This window comes from Camelus bactrianus, chromosome X (genome assembly GCF_048773025.1).
Source record: "Camelus bactrianus isolate YW-2024 breed Bactrian camel chromosome X, ASM4877302v1, whole genome shotgun sequence".
Classification (NCBI taxonomy): domain Eukaryota; kingdom Metazoa; phylum Chordata; class Mammalia; order Artiodactyla; family Camelidae; genus Camelus; species Camelus bactrianus.
The window spans coordinates 93083680-93100039 of NC_133575.1; the positions used below are offsets into that span (position 1 = coordinate 93083680).

Consider the following 16360-nt stretch of genomic DNA (forward strand, 5'->3'; position numbering starts at 1 on the left):
CCTGCCCCTGGCCTGGACTTAGTCTTCAAGAAATAGGAATTAGCCTGGTAAAGAAGAGGCTGTGTGCTCCACAGAGGGCAGCCTGTGAAAAGGCATATGTGGAGAAGGAATGGCACACCTGGGTAGTCAACCGGGTCCCACAGGGCTGCAGCGGTGGGAGATGAGGCTCCTGAGTAGGCAGGAGAGAGCAGGTGCTGGATGCTTTGTTAAGATGTGGATGTTTATCCACAGCAGGGTTTTAAGCAGGGCTGACTTGATCTAATTTGAAAATGGGAAAGACCATTCTGGGTGTTGTGTGAAGGACGGACTTTCTAACGATCCAAGTAAGAAATGATGAGCTCTGAATGTTAAGGGGTGGTAGGGGGTGGGGGAACAGGAGAACAGTAAGGGAAGCAGAACTCCCAAGACTTGGAAGGAGTCAAAGATGATTTTGATTTTTTACCTGGGCAACCAGGTGGATGGTGGCACCGTGCACTGTGGCAGGGAACACTGGAGGAGTATGTTTAAGAGGGGAAGAGATGAATTAAATTTTAGGCAACTTGAGTTTTAGGTACATCCTCTATGAGATGTCCAAGTGAAAATTTCCAGTAAGCAGGGGGATCACTCAATTTGGAGCTCAAAAGTAAGATTTTAGCTTGGGAGTCACCTATTTCTGGGTGGTAATTAGGGCTGTGAGGGTAGAAACAACCAGCTGCAAAAAGAATTGAGAGTGAAAGGAGCAGAGGCCCTAGGAAAGAACATGCAAAGGACTACACTGAACAAAATGAACCGGCCAATAAAGCTGAGAAGGAGTTGCACATGAGAGAGGACTAAACCCAGCCAGATAAGTGCTATAAAAGCCAAAGCAGAGAGAGTTTCAGGAAGGAGGCAGTGGGGAGGGGTATCGAACACTGTGCTGAGATCCAAAAAGATGGAACTCAGAGGCCACAGTGTAATTGGCCACGAGTATGTGGCTGCTGACCTTGGAGAGAGGCATCTCCATTCAGCAACATGGTGGGGGCAGAAGCCAAGTAATTATAGAACAATTCTTTCTCCTTCCTATAGGAGCCAAACTCCTTGACAGGATGAAGACTGGTGACAAGGAGCAGGGTGAGGGAGTTTCTTTAGGATGAAGATGTCTGCCTGCAACATGGAAAGGAGCCAGCAGAGAAAGTGTGCAGAGGGCGAGAATGTGGGAAACAGAGGTAGTCAGGATGCAGTCAAGGAGGGGAGGGGACTAGATGACACCTCTTACCCCCTGCAGATGCAGATTAAAGCTCTCAGAGGGGAGGGAGCCAGAAAGCTAAGGGAACACACACCAGAGAGACAAGCACGTTTTCCTCCAACCCCAGGGGCTCCAGCAGCCCCTGTCCATGAACGGGAGTGAGCCCGCCCCTCCAGAACAAGGTATCCCCAAAGGACTGGCTATGCTTTGCCCCCAGGCTGGCTTTCTGCTGTGAGCAAGTCCTCTGGGATCTCAGAAGCCATTTGAAGGCCTTCTTAGCCCACAAGCATTCCCCTCACTCACTTACCAAGGCCTGACATTTCCTAAAAGGAGATGTGAGCTCCAACGAAGGGCACCACACCATCATTTACAAGGTAGGGCTTATGTCACACATCATGCATAGAGATCGGATACTTAAACATGTAACTCCCATCAGCATGGTTACTTGAAAGCATTTGAAGCAATACTTTCAAAAACATTCCTCTTCTCTGAAAGCATCTTAGATTCTGATTTGAAATGTTAATGATTAGTAACATCCTGTGGTCAAAACAAAACTCACACTTGAACGCAAATACTAACAACAGCGAATGAAGAGCCAGAGGTTTGACACATTTGCAATGACTGTTGTCTGGTCCCATCTGATTTTGATATTGGGGAGGAGGGAGGTAAAGAACAGACTGGAAACCCAACAGAGCAGCCGGAGCCTGATGAAGAAAGTGGGGCAGAGGCCAGGCACAAACTGGCACGTGGAGGAAGAAGGCCCAGGCTCAGGGCTGGCAGCTGCCACACATCTACTTGTGGCAGCGAGACCATCGGCTCTGCTGGTCCCCTGGCCCCCTCCCTGGCCCTGCTCTTAGAAGCAGGGCAGCAGCGCTTATGAAGCCCGCCCTGCCACAGCTCGCCTGGCAGGTGTGCCGAGGCCAAGAAAGTACGGGCAAGCGGAACTGGCAAGTGACTTAGCCCCACAGCTCTGGGTCTGGGCACCCTTGTCTCGCTTCCCCTGTGAATTCTGCAGGGCGAGGCATCCACACCCCCTGGGTGGGCTGAGCTGGGCTGGGCTGGGCTGGGATGGGCTGGGCTGGGCTGGGGGGAGAGGTACCTGAAGGGCTTGCTATCGGGGTCGGTGTCCTTGAAGCCCATCTCCTCCAGCTTACAGCGGCGGTACAGCTCATAGTGGCGGCTGTGGGTCTGCTCCCGGAGATCCTCCATGTTGACCCGGATCAGCATTTCTCGCAGCTTCACAAAGTCGCAGTGAGCTTCATTTTCAACTGCATGGCCGGGGTGGGGGTATGGAAAGTACATTGAAAGGAAGGCCAGAAGAAGCAGAAATGGATGAAACAAGAGGTGAAATGTCTAACAGCAACCTTGACTTTTGATCTTTGTATACAGAGCTTGTGATTTTGCCTCTTAATTGGCTTTTCTACTAAAAAGACAAATGAAAAGTGCCAAGAATGACAGTAATGGGAAACTGTAGTGCCCTAAAAATATCTAAGAAGACACTCAGTAGCACCTCAACCCAAATTCACCGATCTGACACTCATAGGAGAGTTTGCTTTGCTCTGCACCACTTTCAGGATGATGGCAAATGCACATTTAGCCATCCATCCAAGAAATACTTGCAGAATCTCTGCAGGATTGTATGAGGCACTGGGAATTCAGAAACAAAGTTATGAAGTCTTGCTCATAGGGCTTCCATTTAGTGGAAGAATAGACACAAATAGACGAATAGAATACAAAGCAAAGGTTACCACCATGGAGGTATACAGCCAAGGTGCAACGAAAGCCTAGCAGAGGGGGGCCTGAGAACTCTGGGGCGAGTGAAGACTTCACCAAAAAGGCGACAGACCCCTAAGATGACTCTTTAAGGAAGACTAAGAATTCATCAGGCGGATAAGGGACTCCTTGCAAGGCTTCGATGAAGTTAGGCAAGTTTCCATAGCTAAAAAGTTGCAGTTAGGATTCCAATCCAGGTCATCTAAAGGAGAGGCCAAGGCTATGACCAGGTGCCAAAGTCCAAAGAACAAGGGGGAAGAATGAGGACATCAATAGGACAGGGACAAGGAGGGGTGTGGAGCACAGGCATGGCCCATCTAGATGACAGAAGCTTCAATGGAGGTGTTTTTAGAGGGTGGATAATAGCCTGACAGCAGCATTGGTGATCAGGACAGAATAGGCCCCACTTTCCAGCCTAAGTGAACAAGCTCCCTCCTCAAAAGAGTATGGTAAAGGTCTGCATTTGGGGCAGTGGCCAAGAAGGATGGACATGTGGCCCCAATCCCAGCAAAGGAACTTCTGGTTGGAAGATAAGGGTGTGAGCAGTGCTCCCACACGTGTCTCCAGGCATGGCTCCACCTTGCTGGGATGGGGGTGTCTGGCCTGACCACACCAGGACAGTGGCGTCTCAGATGATGAAAAGGCACAGTCAGCCCAGATTCTGCCTCACGGGTCTGGGTGAAGGTTGTGGGGGACAGGGAGGGGGTCTGGGATGACAGGGTCGGGGAAAGTTGCAGCAGACTGCCTTGTGGTCGTCAGAGCAATCTTTCCAAAGCCCAGATCAGCCTGCAGAACCCCTCTGCTTAAGACCTTTTGCCTGTGGGAGAAAGGCCCTCGCTGATATGCTGTCACAGAACAGATCAGCTTCCCAGGACCTCCTCCATCTCAGGAGAGTGGTCCTTGGCAACCAGTCAGAAGAAGTGACTCCAAGGCCCCTGCAAGGACCAGACAGTGGACAGCTTCTCTCACTCAAACAGAACAGTGAACTCAGACTTACAAGAAACACTTTCAAAAGCCCCTTTGTTGGTTAGGCTCAGGTGGTCTGAACCAGGGGGAGTCACTGGGACCACGTCTGCTAGCGTCTCCTCATTTCACCTCAACTTCCCGTCTCTCAGACTACAAGTTCATTCCCAGGGTGAGACTGTTGGTCCAGAAACCATCTGCAAATGTTCCTAGAGGAGCATCCCTGGCCCCAAGTGGTAGAGAAGATGAAAATCTAGCACAGCTCTGATAACCAGTGCTGTCATACCGGTGGAAAAGCCAGCTACTACCAGAGTGTCTCTGGTGTGTCCTAGAACATGTCAGCCTTTGATGCGACATGGACAACCTCCCACCTGCTTTTGGGTGCTTGCTCAGTGGCAGGGATGAGTTGGCGGGGAACCAGCCACCCTCTCACACACAATGCCCCTGCCATCTGCCACCCAGCATATAGCTGGAGACTCAGAGAACCAGACTCCTCTTCTACTCATGGCAATGTCTTGGGCCTGGGTTTATCCACTGAACTGACTACTACCAAGGGTAACTTACTTAACACGTGTCAGGCAGACTATAAAAGGAACTTTCTTGAGCCTGTAGACAATACGTCTGTTCTTAAATCGCAAAATAATCATACATATAAAAGAGTGCTTGAAAGGTGTGATCTAATGAATTTTTTTAAATGAATAGCAGTGTATCCACGGCCCAGGTGAAACATCACCAAGTGCCCTAGAAGTCCCTTTGTGTCCCTTCCTGATCGCACACCTCTCCGTCCCTGCAACAAGACTTAACCACTCTCCAGACTTTGGAGGCGAGCCTTCCTTTGTTTTTCTTTATAGTTTTACCACTTATGCATGAATTCCTCAAGGTATATATCTTGTTTAGTCTTGTCGACTTTTGGAATTCATATAATAGATTCATACAGCCTGTATTCTATGATTTACTTAGCTCAATGTTATGTTTCTGAGATGCTTTCCTGTAGATGTAACCATAGTCCATTCATTTTTGCTACTGTATAATATCCCATTATATGAACATTCTGCAATTCATCTAATCTATCACTAATGGAGATCTGGGTTGTTTCTAAGTATTTGCTATTATGAACAACACTGCTGTGGACATTCTTGTACATCTCCGGATACACTCTGGTGGGTACACATGCTTGCTCGCACACTCTTTCCTACTTTCCTATGACTACATTTGTTTTTGTCTTAAGAATGCTTTCTCCGTTGGAGACAAAGAGAGCCTGCTAGCTGCAGAGAATCCAGGTACAGAGCCAGAGTTTGCTGGCTGGCAACCCCCATGAGGGGGTCAAAGGGCCCAAGCTGAATCAGTAAAGATCAGGGACAAGTTAGGGTCACACAGTCACATAGTGGCTAGGGACAATCAAAGAGACAGATCAAGGGAATCCCTGAGAGCAGCCCGTCTCCTGGAGACTCACTCACCTTGCACCGTGCCCCAGGGGTACTGCCGTGCCTTCATCATCTTGTTGCCTATCTTCAGTTCTTCTGTGCTGCCAATGACAGCAAACGGCAGGTGGGCCTGAAACAGGAGGCAGACAGAAGCTCAGAACTCCAGGGGAAAGGTGCTGAGCATCCCCCGGTACAACTGCTGCTCATCGCCGGGGCCTTGGTCCTCCCACCGCGGTGTCCCTCGCTGTTGTCATCATCAAGTGGCATTTCTTAAGCTCCCGAGCTGTGTGGGGAGACGAGGCCTAGTCCAAGCTTCTGCCATTCAGAAATTCACAGTAGAAGGTAACAGGACACAGCCAAGTGCAGAGGGAACAAAGACAGAAAATACGCAGAATAATAAGCAGATACCCAGACGAGCAAGCTATTCAGTCTCTCTTCCAGGTGCACAGAGACTAAAGGAGAACCGAGGTGGCTGGGATCAGTGCCCCTCTTCCTGGAGTGTGAGAGCCCCGAGAATAGGCACATACTGAGACCACACTGCTGACTGCGATGCACACTCCTGGTTCTCATCCTTCCCCAGAGCAAGAGCTTGCATTGAACTCTTGAGCCAAGAAGTCAAGTCCCTAAGGATTTACCCATGTGCCCATCACTTGCTGGGCTCTATTTCAGGTGCTGTAAGGGAAAAAAAGGAAAAGAAGATGCACTCCCTTGCCCTCTGGGAGCTTACAATCTGGATTGGGGGAAGACTGAATCATATACCCCAAATCACCTAAGACAGAATATGCCTAAGGACTCAAGTGTATGGTCTGATGCCCTGTGCACAGTTGGTGCTTAATAAATACTCCTTGAACGGTAGTGGCACAGCCACGGGAGTAGGAGAGGAAAGAAAAGTACAAACGGGAGTATGAGCTTGGTGCTCACAGGGGAGAGGGTGATGAGGAGCAGGGCCCGGCTGATGAGGTTGGCTTCGTGCAGCAGAGAAGACGCAGCTGCCCCGAGTAGGTAGCGTGGGGTGTGGGAAGCACTCATGGCCCCTCTTCCGCAGGGAGCTGGCCAGGTTCTATGTGCTGAGTCACCACTGGCCAAGTGGAAGCACTGAATAAATACTGTGTTTACAAGCCAGGTGATCCCAGGTGGGGCTTTACCGCAAAGGGCTTTACATGGATGAGCCAAAAGTCCACTGGAGCAGGCTTTCTTAGCCTGCTTGGAGAAACAGGCCTTGATCTCAGATATGACCCACTTGCTCACTCATCCATTCTACACATATTTACTGAGCTCCTACTATGTGCCAGGCATTAAGAAGAATACAACATTGAAAAAGCTCAGAGCCTGCCCCTGGCGAGTGCCCTGTCTGGTAGGGGAGAGGCACGGCAACAATGATAATACAGGAGGGGCCAGACTATAAACAGAGGCTTGAGGGCTGGAGGAACTCAGAGGAAGGGGCAGCTAATTTCCTGGGAAGTCAAAGCCGGCTTCACAGAGTGGGTAGTAGCGATCGTACTAATGGGATCAGGAGCTACAGTTGCTATTAGCAGCAGTTCCGTATACCACAAACCAGGTGCTCTTTGTTGCATTATCAGGTTGAATCTTTACAACAACACTATGAGGTAGGTATTCTCATTATCCTCATTTTATAGAAGAGGAAATTGAGGTCCAGAGAGGCAGAGCTAGGGGTGGAATCTAAGTTTCTCTGACTTCAAAGCCCACCCTTGCTGGTCTGCCCCTCCTCTTTGGCGGGTTTGGGCAACAGATGAGGAAAGAGCTCTAAACCCAGGGGTGAACTGGCCATGCAAGGCCAGGTCGTAAGAGGCAGTTCAAATCTACACGCTGATCTCACAGCTAATCCTTCCTCTTCGTTCTCTAGCTCCGCACCCAGGAATGTTCTTCAAAATGGAAGAACACAGGAGTTAATCGAGAGCTCAGCTCTAGGACATCTGCTCACCTCCGCCTCCCCAAGGTGCTTGGCCATCCAACTGAAGGGGCTCTTCCTTCACCCTCCCTCAGCTGCTCTCTGTGATCATCTCAGGTGTTCCCCCACCCCTTCCCACTCTGCTGACGGTCCCTGAAATCAGAAATCAGATGGTCCCTGAAAACAGAGGAAAGAGGGAAAGAGGTTATGGATATGGAAGATGGGAAAGGAGTGGAGGTGGGAAATGTTTCAGCAGTCCTAGTAGGGGAATGATCAAGAGGGTCATTAGGCATGCAACACAGGGAGCAGGGTGGGAGGAGCAATGAATTCCTGAAAACCTTGCCTAAGGGCTGGGGCATCTCTGACCTCTGCCAGCTGGCTTTACTGGGGGGTAACCTGGGCACAATTCATTGCACCTCAGGGACCCAAGACATGTCAGGAGCCTCAAAACCACACCCAAGCTTTCTGGGAAAACGTTGCCCCTCATGCAGAGACTCCAAAGCTTCGGTCACACAACATAAAGAGCGAAGGAGCAGTGATGGCAGAGGGCTAGACCAAGGGAGGAGGTGAGAAAGAGAGCCAGGCGTGTATCATTCTCAACCATTCTTGCATCTTAGCTGAAAGTGATAGAGGAGGGCATGTGAAGTGAGAAGTAACTCTCTAGGCTCAAGAGCAAAAAAAAAAAAAACAAAAAAAAAAACCCAAGAAGAGAATAAAGGCATTAAAAAAAAGTCAGTACTCCCTTGGGTCTGTTATTTTTAGCTGCAAAAGACATTGTTAGTTAGAATGACAGGGTCACTTGCTTCCCCTCTTCCTTAAACTGCTGTCATTTTATCCCTCCCTGCTCTAAAACACACAGCCCCCACGAAGGCAGCTTTAGAGAGCTCCCAAGACCTCCCACAGCACACTCCTTTGCAACTGGCATCAAAGTCTGTTCTGATAAGTATATCCAAGGATATCATTTCCAAGTGCTCCCAAGGAGATTCCATTTGATTCTACAACAGCCTTACAAGGCAGTTATTATAAAGCTCATTCGTGATTTGGAAAACCGGTGCACAGAAAAGTTAACCGAGGTGCCCAGGTCCCTGATTCCTGTGCGCAAATCTTCCCAGGGAGCAGCAAGGACACTGCGATGCAGGTGCCAGCCTCTCCCAGCCACCCGAGGCAGCCTCATGGCTAAATGACGTCTGCTGGAAGCCAGCTAATCCTGAAGGGCAGGAAATCACGGGGCCAGCCCTTGCCCTCTTTCTGCTGCTTTTGAGAGACTGATGGCTCTGACAGCCAGAATAGAGTCCAGCAAAGCAGGGAGAAGGCAAACCCTCCAACCAACCCCGCCCATGAGGGTGACAGTTTGTCTGTGTGGGCCCAGGGAGGAGACTGGCAGATGCAAGACAGTGCGCTGCTGCTGAAACACGGCCAGGTTCCTAAGGGGACTGTGTCTGACTTTTTCTTACCTTTGATGCCCCAGTCTCAAAAAACTCCAACAAGATGTAGTCCCAAGCAGTGGAGGGAAGGGTAAATTAGGAGTTTGGGATAAACAGATGCACACTACTGTATATAAAATAGACAGCAAGGACCTATTGTATAGCACAAGGAACTATATTCAATTCCTTGTAATAAGCTATAATGGAAAAGAATCTGAATATATATATATAAAACTGAACCACTTTGCTCTACACCTGAAACTAACACTGTAAATCAACAAATCAACTACATTTCAATAAAAAATAAAATTAAAAAAATGACAGTCCCAAGCCCCCTCTTGGGAGTCTGTTCCCAGATTCACTGTCTTTACAGCCTGGTGTGTACCTTAAGTTCCTCTTGGTACATTTTAAGGTGGTTGATGATCCAAGTGGCATGAATTATTCTATTCTGGTTCCACTACCCACGTTATAATAGGGAGGTTAGATGACCATTCCCCTTAGCCAGTGAAATAGGCTGTCAGGAGCTTTTATTCCTCATCTGATACATCCTGAGTGGGCATGGTTTCCTCCTCCCCAGTCATGCTGCTGGTTATGCTGCCTCCATTCCAGGCTCCTACCGGTGACTGAGCAAATCAGACTGAGCATTGTCTGATTCACTCTCAAGTCAACCCTTGGTGGTGATTTGCACAAAAGGATGTGCAAACAATGGAAATGGTACTGCTGCCTCAGGAGGAGGGACAGGCTTGGCCTAGGGGTCTCCCTGTGACCTTACTGGTCACCCATGTGCTCTCACTGGGCCCAAATGTGTGGGAAAACCAAAGACTTCACAGGCGGCCAACCGACTAAGCTGAGTCAAGTAACAGGGCCTATTCCCTGGGTCCCTGACCATGGTTTGAACCATTCAAAGAACAACATTTGACTTGAACAACACAGCAATCTTCAGCATTAAAGTCTACAACCTTGAGAGCTATTAGAGCAGAGGCTGAAAGTGGCATGCAACCAAACCTCTCCCTCCCTTTGCTCGCCCCTTCAAGCCGAAATAAGTGTTTTCAGAGCCACTCAGAAGCCAAGGGGGTGGCCGAGACCTCAAGACTCTCATTTTCTGCCATGAAAATCCCTAATGGGGAGCCGTGAGAGGACTGTCCGGTCTTCTCCACTTGGGCAAGAGGCTTCTTCCACTCTTCCAATCCGGTTCCCATGACAATTGGCTGGGGTGGCTGAGGCTGTGGGGCTGGAGTCAAATCCAGAATTGAAAGGCCAGCACCCATTCCTCCTACCACCCAAGCCCAGGTCTCTGATGATGCAGCTTCATAGGCCACGGCTTGTTCGAAGACCCAGTTTGACACAGTTGTTCCACTGGCAGGCAGGCTGAGCAATCCTGGGTATGTATTTGATAGTAGCGACTCCCCACCCTTTCCCCCATCACAACACACAGAACACACAGCATTCACATGCACACCCTGCTCCCTCATGCATGCCCAGTCCCAGGCGCACTAGCTGTGAGCCATCCATCTTTCCTGCTCAAAAAAGCATGGTGGAACGCAAGGGAATGTGTGCTGAGCGATGCTATTGTAGGGGTAACCCTGAAGCCACCCAAATTTAGTTTTACAAAGTGAAACACTGGCAAACTTTGGATTATTGTAAGAAAAGACCCAGAGCCCCTTCACAGCCAGAACAGCAGAGCTGAGCACTGTTGCTTCGTAGCATAGGAAGTTTCTGACCTTGAGGCTGAGCCTGCCCAAGTTTCCAGTAAGGGGCCAGAGCCCAGCCAAGGGCAGAGCTGCAAATATTTGTCACTCCTGATCCACGATGCAGTGAGAGGTTGTTTTGTGTGACGCCCTGAGGTTGCTAAGGACTCTTTGCCCCTGTCTACTCTTAGTAAAGCAAGCCACAAGCCTGAAGGCTGCCTAAGGACTTGGGGAATCAGAGTTTGGAAGTTATCTATGGAGCCCGATGTTCTGAGGTGACTAGGTGCTCCCAGACATCAGTGCCAGCGACACCTGATGAGACTTCTCTCTAGGCTCCAATTTTTCTGCAAACTAGGCACCCGTTCGGGTTTTCTCATCATGACAGAAGCTAGTTTCCATCAAAACACCCTGAGTGCTGGAGAGGATAAGTACTAATTCTTTTTTTCAGTTTTTTAATGCCCACAACCAGTCAGAGAGGCTACAACTCCACCTACCACAGTCCACACAGCTCTATCCCGGGCCAGATATGTCAAAGATGATGAGGGACTTCTAAACACAAACATATCTCGGGTGTACTGATGAGCAGGAAGTCAGGCGAGACAATGACTTGCTGCCCCGCTATGCTAATTTGTTGGCCAATTCATAGGAAGTGGCAGCTGATGCTATAATGATAACTTAGAGGGCGGTGGCAGCAGGAAAGTTTTCTAAAAATGGCTTTTATTACAAGGCTTTCCTGAGTTTGGCTATACCCAGGCATTATGTCATTAGGAAAAACTGATGCCTCTCGATAGAGAAGAAGAAATCTGTTCCCAAAGCAGAGGCTTTCTGTAAGCTATTAGCTGTCTCCTTGAAATCACAACATTGAAGATTTCACAGCAACAGCATCAACACATTGTAAAGACGCATGAGGAGATGTTTGACTCTCTGCCTTCTTCATTACTCACTCCTTTAGGAGGGGAAGTGGGGGAGGCGAGGAAAGATGGCAAGTGGTTAGGGTTTTTTTTTCCCCCCGATTCATTCACACACACATCTAATAAAGCAAAGCATAAGCTTGAAACTTAAAAATAACATTTCTCTAGTCACCAGAAAAATGGGAGGCTACATGTCATTTTCCTCCCAGGGGCAGAGGAAAAATGATTGATGATCTGAGTACAGATTCTCGAGTCTCTGAAACCAGCCAACTTTTTCAGCCTTTCCTTCTTTCGCCACATCAATCGTTGCAGCACTGTTTTGGTCAGAGACAAAGACTGTTTGCCTTTCCAGCAGTCCCCTGGGGACGGCCTAGCCGAGACCAGAGGGGCAGCAAAGAGGAGGATAGAAGGAGAGGTCTGAATCCCCTGCTCTAGCCGCTCCTTGGAGTCAGCCTTTCCCTTTCTCAGTCTCTGGCTATCAATCTCTGCATCTCTGAAGCTTTGAACTACCCACTGCTGGGAGAGAGGAGTTATTTGCTTCTGGATTTTTTCTCATGAATACCTGAGACTCAAATAATCAAGAGTTGACTACCCTAAGATGGATGGTGATGTTTGACTGCTGTTTGGTAACATTATCATCATCCTCATCATAAAGAGCAAATGGACAGAAAGTTGAACCCCTGTGCTCCCACTCACGTTCATGGTTCCGTTGATCTCTGCCACCGACTCATCATCTGTAGGAAACTGGTAGATCTGGACTCCGTTGCTGACCAGTTCGCTAGTGATTTTGATTTTGAACTTCGTTAGCTCACTCTTAGAAATGGCATCTGATTTGGCAATGATGGGGATGATGTTCACCTAGGGAAGGGAGGAGCAAAGTGGCATCATTGTTGGTCATCTGCGGCCGATGGCAGCATGAACTAGGACTTCTACCAGCTGCCAGCGGGAGCAGCTCAACCCAGTGATCCAGGACTGGCCACCTCTGTAGCCAAATAGCAATATAATAAACGACAATGTGCTGGGCACTGAACCCAGTGCTTTACATGGATTAACACAATTAACCCTGACAAATAAACCTCCCAGGAGGTATTAGTACCACTATTTTACCAATGAGGAACTGAGGCACAGAGAGGCTAAGTAGCTTGTCCAAGGCTACAGAACAGGTAAGTAGCAGAACAGGGATCCAGATCCAAGTTTAGTCTTCTTCCTAAGTCCAGAGTCTTAACCATGAGCTACCTACCAGTTCAGATCCAAATGGATGGGCTGCATGATATCTAAATATCAAGGTCACTGCTTGGGTGGTTCGAAGCAGAAAGATGATGGGAATCTGCGGTGACAAAGGAAGAGGTAGCCACTCCTTGCTAACAGTAAACTGTCCCAACCCATCTGGCACAAGCTAGCCCTAGCCAGTGTGAAAGACACCACAAGGGCGATGGCAGGGCAGGGCTCTGTGAAGAGCCATACCCGGTCCTCTTTCTGGCAGCAAACACCAATGAACTCACCTGCTGACGTGAAGATGACCCTCTGTTACCAATTTGATCTGAGACTTAGACAAAAAGAGTTATAACGCCAGAATCTTGTGATTAATTTCTGCATAAAGAAAGCAGGTATAAATGCCCAATTTTGGACAGCAGGAGAAAGGCCTAATGTCACCCCAAAGTTCAGTACACCTGAACGTTAATCCTTGAAATTCCTTGAAGAAGGGACAAGGCTTTTACTGCCGGAAGGTAAAGAAATTTGAAATGCACACGCCCTAGTGAGACAGCACAGCTAAGCTCAGGTTCACACAGACAGCACAGTCAGTCCTGCCAGCAGACTCCAAGGGGCTAGCATGGGTGGTACCCGGGCCCCAAAAGGAGCTCTAGGCTTAACACAAATCCTGCCTCCTTTGCACTATCTTAGGAGTGCCTCAAAAGGCTGACACCACAGCTTCTTGTGCTGGTCAGAGAAAGACTGGACCTTGGAGGCACCTCCCTTGAAGTCTTTAGGGGGTGGGGGGTCAAAGCCCTTGCCAAGGTGAAACAGCAGGCAGAGCCAGCTCTTGTCACTTCTCACCTCGTCCCTCCTCGTATGCCGAAGCCTGCCTACCTGACTCAGCCCACCCACCTACCAGCCAGGCCACCAGCCGCGTGGCTCTCTGCTGCCCTATTCAAGATGTGTGTGGCATGGCGACATTTCCCAAGCGGCCTGTGACTCATGGACAGTGAACTCATTGCTGTGAAAAATGAAAGACGGCTCCTACTTTGATGATAGCTGTAACTCAGTTTTTAGAGTGGATGTGCTACTCAACAACTGCAAATGAAGTAGAATTTTTTATAAAATACAATACCCTGGAGTCAGAGAGCTCAGTCTGAGTCCCAGAATCACGACAATTTGTCTGACCTTGAGCAAGCTACCCGACTGTGCCTCAGTTTCCCCATGTGAAAAATGGGAAAAATAAGAGTACCCTGCACACTGGATTATTGGAAGGATGAAATAAAAATAATGCATGTAAAATACTCATCACAGTGCCAGGCACATAAGCAATGTTTGGGGGGAAATATACCAGTAATTAGGCTTTTTTTAAAAGAGAATCCTGTGGTCAATTTTTCTGCACAACCAATAATCCTTTAACATGAAGAATCACTGTCTAATTTACTTCTGATGTGGGACTTGCATTTTTCAGTTTCTCTTAAAGCAGGACATGCCTGCTTCCCACCGCCGTCTCTCCTGAGTATGGAGGCCCAAGGTCTGGTGCCGCAGATCTGAGTTCCAATCTAGGTGCTGCCAGAAGCTATATGACAATGAGCATGTCACTTAACCTCTGAGAGCCTCAGTTTCCTCTTCCATAAAATAGGAGATAATGACAGTGTTTACCCTACAGGGTTGTTGTAAGGATTCAGTGAGATACTCCATGAGGTACTTGGACAGTGATGACATATGATGAGGGTTTAACAAATGTTAGCTGCTATGATAAATATGAATATTGAAAATAAGAATAATAACTTTCAAAATCAAGCTTGCATGTCTGATTCTAGCACAGGCCAGTTAACACTAGGACAAAGGGAAAACACGTTTCCATTGCCAAAGCCTGACCCTTAGACGGGGACAGCTGTCTTGCCTGCATCCACCTTTATTCCCAAGAGGGATCAGGGCAGAAAGACAGCTCAGGGCAGACCATGTCCAGGGCTGGGAAGACATCACAAAGCATCTAATGTAGGTGCTGGAACCATAAGACCATCTTTACGGAGAGACAGGGAATGAAGGTTAGGAGGAGGAAGCCGCAGAACCTCTCCTGGAATCTGGCAGCTCTGTTGCACAAGAGACCAGGAAGAGGGAGCCCAACTGGCCCCGCCTCCCGCCTGCCTCCGTACCTTACTGTCCAGCTTCTTCATGGTCACTAGGTCCAGAGACTTCAAGGAATGACCCGTGGGGGCAATGAAGTACAAGCAGGCGTGGATGCGGGAGTCATGGTAGGTGTGCAGTACCCTGCGGATCTTCAGCTCCTCCTGTAGGTAGGCCTCGAATTGGGCATCGATGAATTCCACAATGGGCTTGTAGCTAAAAGGGAGAGTAGGGAAATGGCCAGACCACTTCAAAAACCTGGATTCTGATACCGTTTCTTTTAGAAATTTAAAATGCCCTCTGGTAATCCAATTCCCTAACCAGCTGGATTTCTCCATCTCTGCTCAGGGGGCTCCGATCCCGTCAGGCCGGCCACCTCTTCGGTCCCCACATGAGCCAAACGTGTGCCCATTGGCGTGTTTTCTCTCTGGAATGCCCGCTTCTCTCTCCTCATCCAAAGCCTGCCCTCCCCGACCTCAAAGCTTGGATGAATGCCCACCTCTCCATGTTTCCCCAATTATGCTAGAAATCCCTTCTGTGACCGAGGAGCATAAAAAGAATTATGCTATTGGATTGCTTACCGTTGCTTCCCAAGGATTAGTGTTCCCTCAGATGGACTGTGTCCTTGTGAAGGGCAGGGATGGTGAAGGGCACTTTCCTGTCACCCGGGCCCCCATGCAGTATGGAACCCATTGGCAGTACCTGTGGATGGGCTGATTGCCCTCCAGGCTGGACCCCTGTCTTTGCTTCCTGCATCTCCCCCACATTGCCTAAATACACGAGCGGGATACACGGTGGTGGTCAGGACCTCTCCTTGACCCGCTACTGGGGAATCTGATCAGAACGTGCTGGGTTCTGCTCAGTCTTGCTGGGTTCAGGGCGCTCCCCACTTGACTCCCCTAAGGTACAGATATTTTTCCAGTTCTCGTTTCCTTTAAGGTTGTGACTTTAAAATCTAAGTATTCATATAAAAGTTGGTAAAGCTAGTCCTGCCCACACACCCTCAACAGACGGACACATACACCTGGCTCACTGAGTCTCCACACACAGCTCCCCTTTGTGGCTCCAAGTCTTGCAGGGAGTCTCAGCCAAGAGTCAGTCCTCGGCTCACTCCTCCCTGTTCTGGGAAGCTTCTCACTTCTCTCCCGGGCCATTCCTGCCCCCCTGCAGCCCCTTTCTGCTCTAACTAGGTCAGCTTAGCTTCAGCCCTGCCTCTGTTCTCATCTCCCTGTCTGTCCACTGCCTCTCCATCTGGGGCTTCCTCCCTTCAAGCTAGAAGAGGTTTGTTATCTGGCCCGGGGCCGTGGGTTTGCAGATACCACTGCCAGATGGGAAGGGAACATGATCGAAGGAGGGGCTGGGCTCAGCCAATGCCTCTCACTTGCAGGAGCCTCCAACCTGCGTCTTTTTGAAAGATCCCCTGAGTAGAGGAGGGAAAAATAACTTTTTAAAAAAGAATCACACAATTCTAGATTCTGAGAGCTACATGCAGAGGAGAGAGCCGGGTACCTCTAGAGCCCCAGGGAAAAATCTAAAAATATAGTCCTTTCTTTCTTCCTTTGATCCTTCTGAGCCAAACATTGTTCTGAAGGGTCGTAGCATCAAAGAATCTCTTGGTTGCAGAGATCATTAGAAGGTTCTTGAAAAATTAGGAGTAGGGGCGGAGGGATGCATCCCTTAGGTTTATCTAATTAATTTTGGATGATTGGCTCATTTGAATGATCTAATCACGGCACTGCT

General features: G+C 49.0%; 1 protein-coding gene across 8 annotated transcripts in view; it reads right to left on the bottom strand.

The window, feature by feature from the left end:
- SEPTIN6 (septin 6) overlaps window positions 1-16360 on the bottom strand; it is a 63718-nt gene that overhangs the window by 12999 nt on the left and 34359 nt on the right. For all 8 annotated transcript variants that reach the window (XM_074359963.1, XM_045510943.2, XM_010947399.3 and 5 more), the window contains exons 4-7: window positions 14650-14836; window positions 11993-12154; window positions 5398-5494; window positions 2304-2472 (exon numbers count right to left, since the gene is read on the bottom strand). In XM_074359963.1, the coding sequence (XP_074216064.1) occupies window positions 2304-2472; window positions 5398-5494; window positions 11993-12154; window positions 14650-14836 (615 nt within the window). The remainder of the gene's footprint in view (window positions 1-2303; window positions 2473-5397; window positions 5495-11992; window positions 12155-14649; window positions 14837-16360) is intronic.